Below are 16,389 nucleotides of genomic sequence, written 5' to 3'. Positions count from 1 at the left end.
GTGTGTGTGGCGTGGGGGTGGGAGGCGAGGCCGGGGGGGGTTTCTCCTCATCCACCGAGTGCAGGGCTGCAAAACCCTCTCGGGGAGCTCGCCCTGCGGCCACCTCAGCACACCCAGGGGCTGCACCCCGCTGCTGGAGCCCCCCCCCCGGGGCCCCCCGCCGCCTGCTCCCCCCTGGCCCCGCACCCCCCAGCCGGAGGGCCGGGCCGGGGCGGGCGGAGCGGCGGCAGGGGAGGCGCCAGCAGCAGCAGCAGCAGCGGCAGCGGCAGAGGCAGCAGCAGCAGCGTCTCCTCCTTCCTCCCACCGCCTCCTTCCCTCCCTCCCTCCCTCCCTCTCTCCCTCCCCTCTCTCCCTGCCCGCCCGGCTCCGGCGCTGCCCTGCCCGCTCCCGGCGGCCGCGGCCGCTCCGGCAGCGCCGCCGCCGCTTCCTGCCGGGGCTCCCCCCCCCCCCTCTATATAACCCCATAGAGCCCCACGGAGCCCGATAGCGCCCCGTATCTCCTCCCGCTCAGCCTCCCCGGCCGCTCCCCCGCCATGGCGTGAGCGCGGCCATGGGGCCGGCCCGGCGCCGCCGCCTGCCCCCGGGCGCTGCGCCGCTCCCCCGGGCCCGCACCCCGCGCCGCCGCCGCCGCCGCCGCGGCGCCTTGGCCGCCTCTCCTCCTCCTCCTCCTCTTCCTCCTCCTCCTCCTCCTCCTCCTCCTCCTCCCGCAGCGCGGCCGTAGCCCCGCACCCCTCCCGGCTCGCCGCCTCCCCTCCCGCGCCGTCGGGCCGCGGCCTCCCCCGCCATGTGAAGCGCAGGAAGATGCGGAGGCGCTGCCCGGCCGCCCGCGGCGAGGGATGAGCCGAGACGGGGAGAAGATGACCGAGGACGCCTACCCAGACGAGTGAGCGGGGACGGGGGGGGGGGGGGGGACGGGGGGGACGGGGGGGGGGCGGCCGCGGGGCTTTTCTACCTATTTTTCATTTTTTTTTCCTTTTTTTTTCCTTAATTTTTCTTTATTTTGGCTTGATTTGTCCCTTATTTCCCCTTATTTCTTCTCTTATTTTCGTCATTTATTTTTTCCCTGATTTTCCTTTATTTTTTCCCTGATTTTTCCCTTTTTTTTCCTTATTTCCCCTTATTTTCTCTCATTTTCCTCTTATTTTCTCTTATTTTCCCCTTATTTTCCCTTATTTCTTCTTATTTTCCCTTAATTTTCCCTTATTTTTCCCTGATTTTCCTTATTTCCCCTTATTTTCTCTTATTTCCCCCTTATTCCCCGTATTTCTCCTTATTTCCCCCTCATTTCCCCCCTTATTTCCTTTATTTCCCTCACCTTTCCCTAATCTTCCTGATCTTTCCCCTTCTTTTCCTCTTTTCCAATTATTTCTCTGTATTTATTGGGGGGCCCCTTTGTTGACCCGGTGCTGGGACCCGATCTCTTCTCTCCCCCCCCCCCCCCTCCCCCCCCTTTTCGTCCCCCCCCCCCGTGCTCGGACACTCACGGGCACGCGCTCGTGCGCGCGCACAGCCGCCATTTCGCGCTCCCCCCCGCGGGCCGCCCTCATTTGCATACCGCCCTCTTCATTCATAAAAAATAATAACAGCACCCCCCACCCTCCCCCCCCCCCCCAAAAAAAAATTAAATCAATTAAATAAATAAATAAATAAACCGGAGGCCACCCCCAAAAAAGAAGGGGGGGGAGGAGCCCCGGGGGGGGAGGGGGTTAAAGGGGAGTGTGGGGGGGTGTAAATTAAATGCCCCCCCCCACCCCCCTTAATCCTAAACCCTGGAGGTGGGTGTAGGGGGGGGCTCTTTGGGGCTGCTTTTTTTTCTTTTTTTTTTTTGCCTTTTTTTTTTTTTTTTTTTTTTTTTTTGGGTGGTGGAGGGGGGAGAAAGGGGGGGCCACGGAGCCCCGCCCCCGTCCGCCGTTTTGTGAATAGAAGGCGGCCGTCACATGACGGCGCATTCATAAATCCGGTAACCGGCGGCCGCTGCCTGCACCCAGCACCCCCAAAATCCTCCCCAATCCATCCTACACCCACCCCCAAGCAGGATTTGGGGACCCCCCCCCCCCCACTGTGCGTGAGCGCTCCCGGCCCTCCCCGCTATTAACCCCCCCCCTCCTTCTGCGCCTCCGAAAAATGACTGACACCCCTGAAAAAAAAAAAAAAGAATAAAACCTAACAAAAAATTTGCTGCCGAATTGCAGGGCCGGCCTCTCCTCGCAGCTCTTCCTCCTCGCCAGAACATCGTTCCTGGCTATCTCTTTTTCGGGGTTTGACAGTCAGAGAAATGAGTCACCGCACGCAGGACTGGTGCGGTGCCAAGCGCCATAGGATGTGCCGCGCGCGGCGAGAGGGCTCCTCGCAGGGCTCGTAAAGCACCGCGGAAAAAAAAAAAAAATAATTGTGCAACCCCGGCTCCGTCTTAGGGTAAAGATTTAATTGCTGGCGTGCGCCGGGCTTGTGCCTTAACACCCACCGCCGAGCTCGTTTCGGTGCGATTCGCCGTAGAGGTGTCGGTGGCGAGGGAAATGGCTTCTGACTGCAACGCGTGTGTTGAGGGGAATTGTGTTTTTGGCACTTGTTAACGAAGAGGCTATAAATACATGTTTATATGTAGCTTCTGAAATTGTGGTTATTTTGAAGTTGGCACGGTTCTTCCAGGAAAAAAAAAAAAAAAAAAGTTGGGTTTCTCTCGCAGATTGCCATGACCTAGCTGGCTGGAAAAACGTGGTGGACTCGCTTCCGATAAAACCCCTCCGGTCCTCGGTTTGCTTCTCGGTTTCATTTCTCAAATCGGACAGCGGAGAGAGGTGGGCCCGTGTGTACGTGAGCTGTAGAGCACGAAAGCAGAGCTGGTTCCCTGTGGTGGACCAGAGCTGGTGCTCGCTGCGCGTGGGCATCGCTGCACGATGCTGCTGAGCCTCCATCTCGGGGGAGGAGGCTGCCCCAGCCGCGTTTTTGCACGGGCCTTGGCGCAGAGGTGAGTGTCGGCGTGGAGCAGCGAGTGCTCAGCTTTCTTTTTATTTAATTGTAGGCTGCAGTTCCTATTAGAATAAATCCTCCTCGCACGTGCCGCCTCGTTAAGTTTCGTGTCCTTCCTATGTGTGCCGGGAGGGAGGATCTCGCACGGTGCTTCTCCTGCTTGCTTTGCTGCAGAAGCAGAGCAGGAGATGGGGAGCGATGGGCTGCTGCCGCCGAGCCCCCTTCCTGATACCAATTTCCTTGGCAAACACAGTCAGTCCACATCCCGAGCAGCTTTTAGGATTGCTGCCGCCAGCACTGTGGAAGCGCCGGGCCCGTCCCGGCACAACGCGGGCCGTGATGTTGCGGGACAGGGTTCGGTGTTTTAGGTACGCCACGCTCTCCTTCCTAAGCCCTTCCCCTCCGGCCCCGCATTGATTGATAGCGCTGCTGAAGCGAGTGACTCATATGTTGTTTTTCGTTTCGGCGGTGGGTGAAGTGATTTTTTTTTTTTTTATTATTTCTCCAATATATATGGCGTTAAAAGAAATAAGGACGGGCTCTCCTGATAAGTTTTCTCTAGCTGTCAGAACAATGGTAGGATAGCGTGCTATTTGCCCTAGATATCTGGCTTTAATTTGCATAGCTATTCTCATTTCACTGAGTGCACTGTGAGCAAATGTTAACAGCCAGATTGCAAAAAAAGGACCGCTGTCAGGATGCACTTTAAAATAAGTAAATTATTTTTTTTTTCCCCTTTTGTTGGCTTTTTTTTTTTTTGTCTTGAGAACATCGCTATAATATGTTGAGTTTTGAAACGTTTCGCAAAACCGAGGAGGAGAAACAGGGCTTAGGATGCCGGAGACTCATGGGTTCCTTAATGACTGCACCATTTCCGATCGATACTTAGAGGTCGATTTGTCATTGCGAGGAGGGCGCCTCTTTCTGCTTCCCCGGGCTTCATTTCTGCTTCCCTCCCTGCTCCTCTCCCTTTTCGGGGCCGGGAGAGGGGATGATGAACGGGCAGCGTTAAAGCCGCAGGGCTGGGAGGTGGTGGGAGAGCCCGGGGCGGGCAGCCAGTGTCCCCTAGGCAGGTCACCGCTGTATTTCTGGTTACAAGTAGGAGTATTCAGCCGAATCGGAAGGCATAAAATGATTCAGTTACGCCCGAAGGCGGCCGGGCGCATCATTACGATGCAGGGTTCCAAGAAAGTCACAGGAAGTAATTAAATGGAAAAGGTCAGAGAACGAGGAAGTGGCGGTCCCGAATGCCGCCTTGCCTTTCGGGATGGAGCCGGGGAGTCCCGCGCCAGCCCAGCCGGCTCCCCCAGCCCCATCCTGGCCGTCCCCGCTGGGTTTCTTTGCCCGCCCCAGCCCCGGTGCTGCGGGCTGGAAGCGCGCCCGCGCAGCTCCTGCCATACCCCGCGGGGCTTCTCGCCGTGCTGGGTTAACCTGGGGCATTGCGGGTGTGTTAGGAGGCAAAACACAGCGTTAGGTCGTGGCGGTGCTTCGGGGCGATGCATTTTCCCCCTTCCAGGCACAACTCGGGCTGATTTGTCTTTATGCTGGTTCCCCAATCCCACCTCCCATTGCCGAGCAGCATCCCCGTCACTTGCTCCAAACACTGAACCCATCACTGTAGCAGTTTGCCCTTTACACTGAAAAATCTTTTTTTTTTTTTTTCCTTTTTCCATTTTCAACCCACTTTTGCCCAATCCTGGTGATTTTTTCTGTGGCTGTCAGAAGCCATTCATTCAGCTAACATTTTTTTCTTGCGAGCTTGAGCCAGGGAGGAAGGCATGGGACATACTATGTGTCATGACATTATTGCTCACAAATAGGACAGGAAATGAAGGGTTGCCAAAATATAACTGTTTATTTCTTGGCCCGAAAACATGGCTGTTTAAAATACTACATGTAAGTAGCTGCTTTGTTCAGTTACTTGGAGAACTTGCTGTTTATAAGGGAATAATAGCTCTGTCGGATGGAAAAAGGAAAAAGAAAAAAAAAAAAAAAAGAGGAGCTATGCTTTCTGCTTCTGTCTTGGAAACAACTTGAAAAGCAGCTATAGATAGAGGGATTTCTGCAGGGGTGTTTGCTCGGTCAACATGGAGAGAGACCTGTGGGAAGAGGATTGCGTACAAGCAAGAGGGAAGGAGCTGGACTTGAATTCCTCTGTGGACTCAGCACTTTAGCCCAAACCCTCAGAAAACCCCAGTCCTGTTTTCGACGAAGACAAGCCGAAGGAACTCGTCTTTGGGCCGGCGAGTGGGTTTTTCAGCGCGGAGCACCGGGGGCTGGCGATGGACGGTGCCTGCCCATGGCATGGATGCGGCCGGGAGCTGCTTCGACCTGTTTTTGCAGCGCGCTCTAATCTTGATCTGGCGCACCCTCTAGCGTGGGTTAAAAGGTAGGCTTTATCTGCCCATTTAATTAAATCCCCGGGCTGCAAACAAAAGTGTACGTCGTGCAGGGGAGGCTCTTTCTTAACGTGGACTTGCTTCGCTGGTAGCTGGATTGAAACCACAAAATTGTTTCCTTCAGGCCACCAAACCGCAGGGAGATGATGGTAATTGTCCTTCTTCTTCTGGACCGGGCTGGAAAACAGGAGCTCGGGAACGAGAGGCAACGTGACTGCTAGGTTCAGCCCCCCGTCACTTTAGTGCACGTTCTGGCATGCTTGAGAGGTTGGAAAATTCAATTTCCTTCCCTCCAGCAGAATAAGAATAAATGATCCTCTGGAGATATTAAACCTGGGAGGGACGTGCTCGGCGAACTCCGAGTATCGTTACGGTTCCGTAAAGGGTGCGGGCAGCCTTTACAAATGCCATCGCATTTGGATTCAGCCCATGGATGGTCCTGCAGAAGTCAAGGGCTTGTGGCTCGTTGGCAAAGGTGCACCGTGTGCTTTCCTCGCTGCTGAGGCCATCTTTGGCCATGGAAACTGCTGCCTTCACCAACTCCATGGAAAAGTATGCATTATTTTCTTTTCCCACCCTTTCTTAACAGTGTAATTCTTGCAAGAGGTGCTTAGGAGTGGAGAGGGGACAGAGATGAGTAAAACTAAAAGTACAGCTCTGGATGGATGCTCTGTTTGCTGAGCGAAGCGTTTGATTTCTGGAGGACTTATGCTTCTGAAGCAGCGTGGAAATTAAAAATAAAATAAAAGTGTTTGGATGGTTTGTGGCACGAGGGTACAACCACCTTGTTTCTGCCCATGTGCGGTTGCAGGAGGATTTCTCATGGGTCAAATGTTGAAAGAAGGACCACAAAGTGGTGCTGGTGAAGGGGTGCTGGTGAGCCCCGCATCCCACGTGGTGGTCGGGATGGTGTCACAGGGGGGGATGAGCCTGAGCAGTCCCCGTTTGTGCAGAAGGCAGGTGAGAAGCTGCTGCCCTGTACAGCCCTGCACCAGGAAGGGAGGTCTTCTCCCAGCTGGCCAGCGAGCAGAGCGGTGGCACCATCTCCAGCGCTTTGTGGCACTGACCCTTTCTCCCACGCTGGCCGCAGGGACACTCTGCTTGTGGTTTCTAATTCTCCTTGTTTGCTTTCCTTCTGTGTCCTGCCAAGTTTTTGTGAGTTTTCTTTTCCTTGCTTACCTTTCCCCAGCCCACATCCACCCCCCTGTTTCCTGCTCATCTTCCTTTTCCATCGTTTCTTTTTCTGGTGCTCGGTCAGCTGTGACACGCTGGCTCCCCGGGGCTGTGCCTGCCGGCTCCTCTCCACGTCCTCTGCCCCAAAGCTTTCTCTCCGTTTGCCTCTCGATGCCCCCCTTCGCGCCTCGCCCTCTGCTTTGGTTTTGTATCAGCTTTTTGGCACGGAGGTTGCGGTTTGGGTTGGGTTGGCATGTGTGGGTCTGCGTGCGCAGTTCCTACAGCTCTGCTTCCTTGTGCAGCTGTGCCGTGGCGTCGCGCTCGTTTTTGGGGTTTTTAGGGCATCAGCCCCACCGTCGCTGCCGGTGCTGTGCGTGTCCCAGCGGCGCTCCCTGCCTCTCCTTTCCTGAAGCCCAACGCCGGCTGCCTTGCGCAGCAGAAGTAGGTGCTTCACCTTAAAAGCAAGCTGTGTTTTATCAAAAACAGCATTACAAAGTGCGCTTTCAGGGCCTGAAGGATGCGTGTGCCAGCAGCCAGCAGGTTCTACCTGTTGCAGGAGGTCTGAGGGAGATTTAGCCCAAATTATTATTTTTGTCTCCGGTCTCCTTGTTCTTCGGCTCTTTGAATAACTTTCTTCTTTGACTTTCTTTGCTTGCAACTCACACTTCAAGGACTGTTTGCGTTTTATTTTTTTTCCCCTCTTTGTTCTCGACTCCTACGTGTGCTGTAATCAGAGCAGAGATCTTGAGTCTGTCAGCTGAGCCCGATAGCTGATGGCTATTCCATCGAGGAAGGAAATTTCTTCTTACTGGCGAGCACGGGGAGGAGGGGTTACACGGCTCCGTAGCCAAACTCTTTGATTTCCCCATCATCTGCAATGTTTCCAGAAGCGGGCTGTGGGGCTGCTCACCTTCGCAAAGCCTGGCGAGGAGCAAAGCAGTGATTGCCATGGTGCTGGAGCCTGGTCCCTGCTGGATGGCACTTGGCAGGTGAGGAGCCACACAACCAGGGGGGATGCAAGCTGCAAATAGCATCCTGAGCCACAGACCTGAGCGATCCAACAGATGGGTTCATGCGTGGGTATCAACCGGCCTGCCACGTGTCATGACAAGACTTGGTACCTCTGTGTACATCTCTCTAGGAACAAAGCTGTGTCTCTTGCTGAGAGCAGCTGCTTTTTCCGTTTTTTAACAAGGAAGGTGAGTAGGTCACTCTCATCCCTCTGCTGCTGACCTGCGGGAGGCTTGCATCAGTACTGAGATGTGTTGTAAAACCTGGTGTCTTTTGATCTGCCTCATGGGGAAGGAAGGGACGTGGTGCAAGCGCTTCTCTGCTTACAGGGACCTGTGTAGCCGTGTGAGGACACGAGGGTGGTGTGCACATGCACACGCATCCTGAGGAAACCTGAAATGCTTAGATCTGAATTGTGGTTTACGTTTGTCCTGCGTGGCTACGCGCATGACTTCTTTTTTCACTAGTTGAAAATGGGGCTGAAGGCTGGGCAGCTTCCCCCCCCCTTCCACACATTAAAATATTTAGCATTGCTTACCTGTTTGGCAAGTAGTTAGGAGCCAGATTAGTTCCCTTTGCAATTGCTGAAGTGCAGCGGAGGTGTCTTGGCAGCAGTCGTGGTTTCAGGATGCTGCAAGAAATGACAGAGCTGCTTCCCTGCGCGCTGGAACCCGGTGCTGCACCACAGCAAGCCCGTCACCGGCGGAAAGACTGAATTTCTGGAACAATGCAGGGACAATGAGCACATCTCCACAACTCTTTTTATTATTAGGGAGCTAGCTGGTGGTTTGTTGATTATTTTTTTTTCCTTCATTTTCCACGAGTCAAAGGGACGCAGTCAGGAGTTACTGCAAGACCTGAGCAGAGCTGAGGAGTAAACTCGGCCCCTGCTGCAGGGCTTCTGTGTCCAGCGTTGCAAGTTATTTACAAACAGTCTGGTTCTTCAAAATTACACAGAGATCTGCGAGCTATCAGCCGGGCTCGTTCAAAGCACCCTCGGAGTTTATTTCAGCTGCTTAACTTCCTTTCTGCTCGCACAATCCCAGGATGGCTGAGGTGGGAAGGGACCTCCGGGGGACATCTGGTCTAGGCCCCTGCTCAGGCAGGGCCACCCAGAGCTGCTGGACCAGGACCACATCCTGTCAGGTTTTGGAGATCTCCAGAGAGACCCCACAGCCCTACTGGGCCTCACTGGGCAACCGTGCCTGAAGGCAGGAGAGGAGGCGATGCCCCTGCTCGCCCTGTTGGCACAACACGACCCAGAAGAAAAGCCATTGCTCGGGCTGGGAGAGCAGGGTTTTAGGCCCGAGGGAGCCAAAACCCACTGCTCCCAAATCCCAGGAGAAGCTCCAACTGGCTAGATACAGAAAAATGCTGTGGCCTTGCAAAGCAAGCCAAATTTTCCCTGCTGGGGGATGAGCATTGAGGAGCCAGGGTCCAGCATCGGCCTTAGGCCGCAGCACAAATCCCTGTTTCAGAGCTGGTTCGGCTCAGTGTTTTTATGTATACATTGAGTAAAACCCACCGATACTTCAGCGATGCATGCTTGTGCTTTGCTCTTTTCTATTTTATTCTTAATACTGGAGATACTACAGCAAAAACTTCATCGCTGGAGATTTATGGCGCTGCCAACATAATTCATCCCTGACTGAAACTTGGCGCGGGAGGCGTTGAGCTGGTCGCAGCCAGGCCTTTCTGTACGTCTTGTTGCTGGATGGATGCAGCTCAGTGGCTGTGGAGATGGAGAGGTTAGGGAGCTGTGAGAGATCTGAAAAACAGCGACGTTTGCCTTGCCTGGAGGACCTGCTGCTTTCCAAAAAGCATTTGGCATTTAGTTGTTGAACTACGGGGAAAACTTAGTGCCCAACTTGCTTTCCATGCTTAAAAACACAAATGAAAGGCTGCGGGATAATTAAACCACTAGAGCTGCTTAAGAGAAGAAGTTCCGTGTTGTGTTTTTTTTTTTTTTTTTCCTTTTCCCGCAAGTGTTTAGTGTTTGGGGATTGCCATGCTGCAGAAGAGTCCAAATGTGAAATGGCCTGAAGCTTATTAAGGAGCGCTGAAGATGAGCTTTTTTTTGCTTGTTGCCTGAAGAAAGCAAAGCGTGGAGTTAATGTGATTTAAAAGTACTATTAATAAAGAGGGGGGAGAAAGGGGTCTAGCTGCATTTTTAAGGCGTGCTTAAAAAGAACAAGTATTACATAGGACAACTTGACGATTTTTCCAGGAAAAACACCTCAACGAGAGCTGTCGTTTCTCCCTCTCTCAGTGACTCTGAGCTTGGCCCCGCTGACCTGGGGGGGTGCTGGTGAAAGCCCCAAAGCCTGTGCCCTTCTGGGGCCCTCCGGGGAAATTCGGGAGAGACCGGGCCGGGCTCCGGGAGGAGCGAGCGGCCTCGCGAGCGGCGGCAGGAAGTTCTCGAAATACCCTTTGTAAACACCGCATCCTGCAGGAAGAGCGCTCGAGCCCAAATAAACCATTTCCCCCCCCCCCCTTCTGTCTACGTATGCACAAACTCCACCAGTTTGAAGAGATCTTATCGGCCCGGCGATGTGCCTTTTTGCGGTAGTTCCCAAAACAAGCTAGGTGATAAATACCGGCGGTTTTCTCCGAGCTCTTAATCGCCTCTGCCCATGCTTTTACCAAACAGTCTGCCTCTCCCTTCACCTTAAAACTTCCCAGGTCAGCGGGCTCATCAAAAAGTGACCGTTTTTGGTTAAATCCTTCCAAACGCAGCAGCTTGCTGCAGAGGTGAGCGGGAGGTGGGCGATTTCCTCTGCTCGACTTGGTGTGTGTGTGTGTACGGGGCGGTGTTCCCCCACCAAAAAGCTGTGCTTGCACACATGTGGTACGTGTAGAAATGATTGCCAGGCAGAAGATGAAGGGGAGGCAGGGCAGAAAGAGGCTTTTTTGATGTCTGATGTCTGTTTTGTTGGTCCTGGGACTGCCCTGGCATGACGCTGGGCTCACTGCTGCTGTAATGCCTGCACTTGCAGTATGGTGAAGGTTTTACTGAACATCTCTTTAAAAATACTCTTGCCTTTCTCCTGATTTTGTTGGTAGGTCCCAGAAACACTTGTGTACCCAGAGGCTGAGATGTGGCTGGGGGTCTCTCAGTTTTTTGGGTTGGTGCTGGAGTGCGGAGCTTCAAAACCGCAGCCCGTGAATGCAAAAGGTTATGGCTTAAAAAGTCTGCTGCCACCCACTCGTTTGGTTTGGTTCTGTGTGCAAGTCTTTAAAGAAGGTCCTCAAAATACATTTCCAGAGAGTGCAGAAAAGCCTCATTTCCACCTCAGGCCCCTCTAAGCAATGAAAGCCTGTTCCCCAAAGTTAGCAGCTGCGTGGATTGGTTCAGAAACGGTGTGCAAGCAGCACAAAGATCTGTAAACTGAAACATCAGAAGCCCTGGCTTTGACATTGTGTCTAGTAGAAATTATTTCTAGCGGCTCGAATTGCTGGTAGGGCTGCTGTCCCCCCCTCCTTCGCTCCGCTGTATCTCTAAGGAAGTGTGGGCTACCTTTATCGGAGTATTGGTGGAATAGCTTCCCCAACCTTTCATAAGGTCGGGTAAGAAAACAAACACTCCTCCTCATGGGAAGGAAGGGATGGGGAAAGAAGGGTGTTTTGTGTACACTTTCCCATTCATATTTTGAAAAGAAAATATATAAACTTCAGGAGTCAGGGCCGCCTCGCTCGTGCAATGGTAGGAGTTGAGAAGGAGAGCCTTAATTGCTTTCTCAGTGCTGACTTTAAAAAAAAAAAGAAAAAAGAAAAAAACAAAGCCAGAGCGGAAAAGCAATGAGCAGGAGAGCACTTGCTGCTCTGCTTCTGCCTTGGTTAGACAAAATGTACTTCAAGGTCTCTGGTGACTTAAGTGATATAATGGCTGGCTGCTGATCGTGGATGTACCTAGGGTGTGCGTGGTGGCTGGGGCTGCGATGACGCAGACAATTTTGTGGCCTTTGTTCCTGCACTTAAACTGTGGGAGTTCAGTAAAACACAACTTCGCTGCAAATTTCTTATTAAGAAAAAAGAGTTAATTATTACTAGACTGTTTCCCTCTTCTGCTTCCTCTCTGCTGCAAGAATAGGAGGAATAACTTTTCGCTAGACCATTTGCAAGGTTGTGATTCTACCATTTCAGAGATACTTGACTGCAAGACAAATAGCTAAACCTGTAGGTGTTTTTAGAAGGATAAAAGTTGCTTTGGTTTATGTGCTAGGGTTATGAATGGTTGAGGTGGGACTAGAAATGAGTGTCCCCAGTCAGACCTTCTCCAGCAGATCTCGTGTCACCCATGGGGAGCGCTGGCTACCTGCTCATGCTGTCGGTATTTAAAGCAAGTATTTTTTTTTTTTTGTCCAGGTGTCCTAACCTTGGACATGCAGCAGGCCTTCTTCCACAGTTCCCTCCTTTGTATGAGAAGGGAAACGCCTAAAACCCGGCAATGCCCAAGTGTCCGCAGAATCGGCGACAAACAAACACAAGTTAATGGCTGCAGTTCAGGATAGCTGCCTCCTCTCTGGAGAGCGCTTTTGCAGCTGCAGCAACTGCTTTTACTCTGTACACAAAGAGAAAAGCATCGGCATCATCCTTGGGTTCGGTGTGTTTTGTCTCTGGTGGGATGCTGAAGTCATTTCCTTGTGTGCGTGCCACCGGGCAGATCCGTGTGTCTGCCCTAGAGCAGCTTGTGTCCGGCCTGCGGGACTGCTCTCACAGCAGCTTTTGGAGGTGAGCAAGGCTTCCTTCTGGTGCTTCTGGCTCCTCTTGACTCGAGGAACCTATTTCTAGAGAAAGCAGAGCATGCTCAAGGACGCCTTACTCTGGCAGGTGACAACATAAGGCATGTGCAGCCTTATTCCAGTACAGCTTACTGGGACTCGGTAGAGTACAGGAGCATCTTGAAACACCATTAGGTGTTTCCTGGAGTCGTTCCTTAGCCAAATGCACCACCCGTTCTCTTGCCATGCACTCATGCAGCGGGAGCTGAGAGCTCTGCATCTGCAGAGAAGCAACCCCTGCCCTGTAAGCAAGGGTGGAAGGACCCGGCTGCTTCAGCGAGGGGGTTGTGGAGCTGCTGTCTCTGATCTGTCGTCTATGGAACAGTTGGAAATAATATCTAACATACGGTGCGTGTCTCAATTAAAGCCAAAAAGACTCGTTTAATGGACTCGCAGGGGTCTAGCTGAGTAGTGCTGCTGGTGCTTGCAGGGAACGTGTCTGTGCCTGGAAGAGGTTGTCTCTTCGGATGATTAACGTCAGCTGGCCTTCAGCGATGTGCTCTGAACCGAGCATCAAAGAGAGATCCTTCATGTCCTCTCTCATCTTTTCATGAAAGTGACAGGCCAAGTATTAGGATGCCTTAAAAAAAATATTTGGTAAATAGCTACCAGCATTGCTTTTTAGTACAATTAGTACTGGATTGTTCTGCAGTGTATATGGAAAAAAAAAACCTCTCTGTGTGTAACGGGGGCGGTAGGGAGGGAAGGGAAGGGGGGGAGATGGCAGAGAAATCTGTTGACTTAATTGGTGATGGGTCAGCAGAAAAAATACTAATGTACTGATTGATTCCAGTTCGTGCTTTTACAAACTGCTGTGATGTGAACCTAGACCAGCTGGGTCACCCTTTGCTTTAAGGGCCATGGGAAGGCGGTGACTGGATTTTCTTGGAGCGGTGGAAGTGAATCTTCTTTGTGTCTGCAGATGGGATTTTCCGGTGTCAGATGGCGTTCGGAGGCACATTTTTTTCCCAGGTGCAGAGTACCTGGCTTTATTCCTCCCTGTTAAGCCGAGCAGTGTGTTATTTTCTGGCTTCTGGCAGCGTGAGCACCCAGCAGGACAGCGGGGATGTGCTGTTGACTTCAACCCCAAACCTCGCTCAGGTGTGCGTGCTGTAGACTCATCCTTTTCCTTTGCACAGCTGGTGCCCCCCACATGTACGATACCCACGCAGCTTCATTCAGGTGGCTCCACAGGTACAGCAACAGCACTTTCATGTGCTTGCTTCTCAGCGCTGAGTTTCTGTGGTGTTGGCAGAGGAAACCCAGTTCTGCTTTCTGTTGTGAAGCGCAGTGGGGGGAGCGTGAAGTCCTGCCAAGCCCCTGCTTGGGTAAGGGGGATGCAGTGGGTTTAGCTAGCTGTCCCATGGAAAGAGGCTGTCTTCAAGTAATAATCAACTGCTCTTCCGAGCTGTTGCTTTCGTGGGTGGAAGGAATAAGTTATCTCCTTTCTTGCATTTCTGCACGTGGTTTTGTCGGTAAGAGCCTTCTGCTGCTCCCTGAACTTGAGAGTAAAGCCGGCTCCTCGGGATGGCAGAGGGAAACTCCGTGAGAGCCCTTTCCAGCTCCTGTGTTGAAATGCACCGTATAAAAGTGCACTTGTACGCCGTGTTATGTGAAGTGACTGTGCTGTACACAGCCTTAAGCAAATAGCCAGGGAGAGGTGACTGAGGCATGAAGGATGGCTGGGGCTGGCGGGGAAAGACACGCGGCACAGAGCCCACGGTGCAAAGCAAACAATGAAGGGAACAATGACACGTTTTAAAACCTCACACTGTGTTAGGAGAAGACTGTCTGGTGCCAAAAGCTATGCTCGAGGTCTCTTGAAACAAACACAGAACATGGAGAGAGGCATGTTATTAGGGAGAATACTGCTCTGCCCGCCTCACCTCTAGAAGGAGTTTGGGGTTATCTTTGTCCTACCTGAGCGAGGTCCCCAGCAAGCTCCCTGCTGAGATTTGTGAGGGTTTAGGCTGGGTTTATGCGTTGGCTTGGGTGGCCGTCTTCTGAAGGAAAGTGTATTCAGCAAAGAGAACAACCGATAGGAAAGGGATTTTCTTAATCCATAGGCACGTTTTCCTCCTACATCACGGGTTTTGAGACGCTTGAAAATGATACCCCGTTATCAGTGGGGGAAAAAAATAGGTTTGACACTTAACTTCAAATTGTGGACAGAAAATACATCCAGAATTTTAAAAGCCTTTTCTGGAGGAAGTATCCTACAAGCTCCAGGGAAGTCCTTCCTATGGATTGCAGCTCGCTAGGTTGGTGGATGGCAGAAAGCCACGTCGGGTTTTCCTTGCATGGAGCCAACGGGCATGTGAGGAACTTGAAGGCTGAATTTGGAGGGCTTGTGCATTCACAGCTTCTGCATGCTCTTGCCATTTTATATTTAACTTCTACTGACAACTGTAGACCTCAGATTTGGGGAAGGAAATACCGAAAGGCTAAAATCCAGTCTTTGTATATTCATTTTATTTTGGAACGTCTTGAATACAGGAACTTTCCTGCAGGAATGTGGCTTTGTCATTCATGATCTAATTGAAATGCTAAATATACTAACCTCTTTTGTGCTTAAGGAAAATATTTGCTGCTATATGTGGTAACTTCCCATTGCAGGTTAGCCTTGATTTTGTCAGCGTGGCTTGTTGCAAAGGTCAGAAGGCGGTTACTGTCTTCCGTCCCATCAAACACACGGAGGCAAACATGGAAAAAGTCCCTCCGAGGCTGGTCTTTGTGGCTGTTTGTACAAAAGCACACGCCAGCCTGGCACAAGGTTGTGAGAGCTCCAAGACAGGTTTGTGATGAGCTCCCTTGCTGTGTCGGTGCCTGATTTTTTGCGTTTCGCTGCGCTAGCACGGATGCCTGCTGACTGATGCACGCGGGCTCCAAACTGGTCCTTATCGGACCGATGCGGCGTGGTTTTGATTTTTTTGATTCGTTTCTCTTTTGCGAGGCAAGTGGTGAAATAATTTGTTTCGCAGTGGGTACGGAAGACGTGCATCATCAGAAGTGGGGTGGACTGGGTAGCTCCGAGCGTCGTTGCGTGGTGCAGCAGCTTGGCATTACGTCTCTACGGCTGTAGCTCTGATTTTGTGAATGTTTCATTTTTTGTCATTAAGCACTCCTCTGCATTATGGATCATGCATTAATTAATCCGCCCATGTCATGTGTCAGGGCCGGATTGTGGCAGAGCGGATTTTTATTTTTATTTTTTTCTTAGTTAGGCAATGTGCTGGAAGCATTCCTCCTCTTGGCTGAAATTAAACCTTCTCCCCACCCCGACCGACTCTCCCACCCATGGACTTCCACCACGCGAGGCATGAGAGACATGCAGAGCGCACCGTAGGTTGGCGCGGTGTTTCAATTAACTATTAAATGCTGTAGCCGGGCATACATCCTAATTAAGCTTGAAGAGCCTGCTTGCCCCTAGGTGAATAGGAAGCCTGCCCTAACAAGCACTGGGACACCAACCCCCAAATTACCCTGTATTAAAGGAAAAGCTTAATTTTAGCCTTATAAATCTAAACAGACGTAGCGCCTTCTGCAGCCGATGGATGCAGGCCGTTGCTTTGCCAGCTGTTAGCAGATGGAGTTAATAAAACGCCGTTCAGTGATAGTGCTGCTATTGGAAATCACGTAGGCACCGGCAGGCTGAGAAGAGCCAAACCCCAGCACTGCTTCAGGAAAGCAAGCGAGGAGCCACCTCGTTGAGTATGGGGGCTCTGGGCAAGGGAGGGAAGACCCCAAAACCTAAGGGCTTGAGGAAGGGCTGATAAAACGGTGGAGATGGATTCCCATGTCAAATGGTTAAAGGACCAGCCCGTGAAGGAGAACATTCCTTTATCTCCTGCCCTCCAGCTGGAGCTCCTGCCCAGTCCTGCCTGCTGCTTGCTTGGCACAAGGTCATGAGGAAGCCCCAGGCACTCTCCAGGAGCAGGATTTTTGGAATAGTCCCCGTACCACCCTCCATACCGGCAACAGCTGCTCATCGCAGGCACGATGGGCATCTGGGGGCCCTGGCAGCAGAGCCCAGACTGCCCGATTGCCACCTTGGC

At 52.1% G+C, this 16,389-nt stretch overlaps 1 protein-coding gene across 2 annotated transcripts in view; it reads left to right on the top strand.

Annotated features, from left to right (window-relative positions):
- The first annotated feature begins 365 nt into the window (after nt 1-365).
- The window catches only part of SPRED2 (sprouty related EVH1 domain containing 2), a 59,863-nt gene continuing 43,839 nt past the window's right edge, over nt 366-16,389 (top strand). The window contains exon 1 of one of the 2 annotated variants that reach the window (XM_068675604.1): nt 366-883. In XM_068675604.1, the coding sequence (XP_068531705.1) occupies nt 837-883 (47 nt within the window). In that variant the 5' untranslated portion in view covers nt 366-836. Of the gene's footprint in view, nt 884-2,882; nt 2,969-16,389 lie in introns of those variants that run through there. The other variant, XM_068675603.1, reaches the window with a different exon arrangement.

This window comes from Anas acuta, chromosome 3 (assembly GCF_963932015.1).
Source record: "Anas acuta chromosome 3, bAnaAcu1.1, whole genome shotgun sequence".
Taxonomy (NCBI): Eukaryota; Metazoa; Chordata; class Aves; order Anseriformes; family Anatidae; genus Anas; species Anas acuta.
The sequence above is the reverse complement of the archived record's forward strand: the minus strand, read 5'-3'. Positions and strand labels throughout refer to the sequence as shown.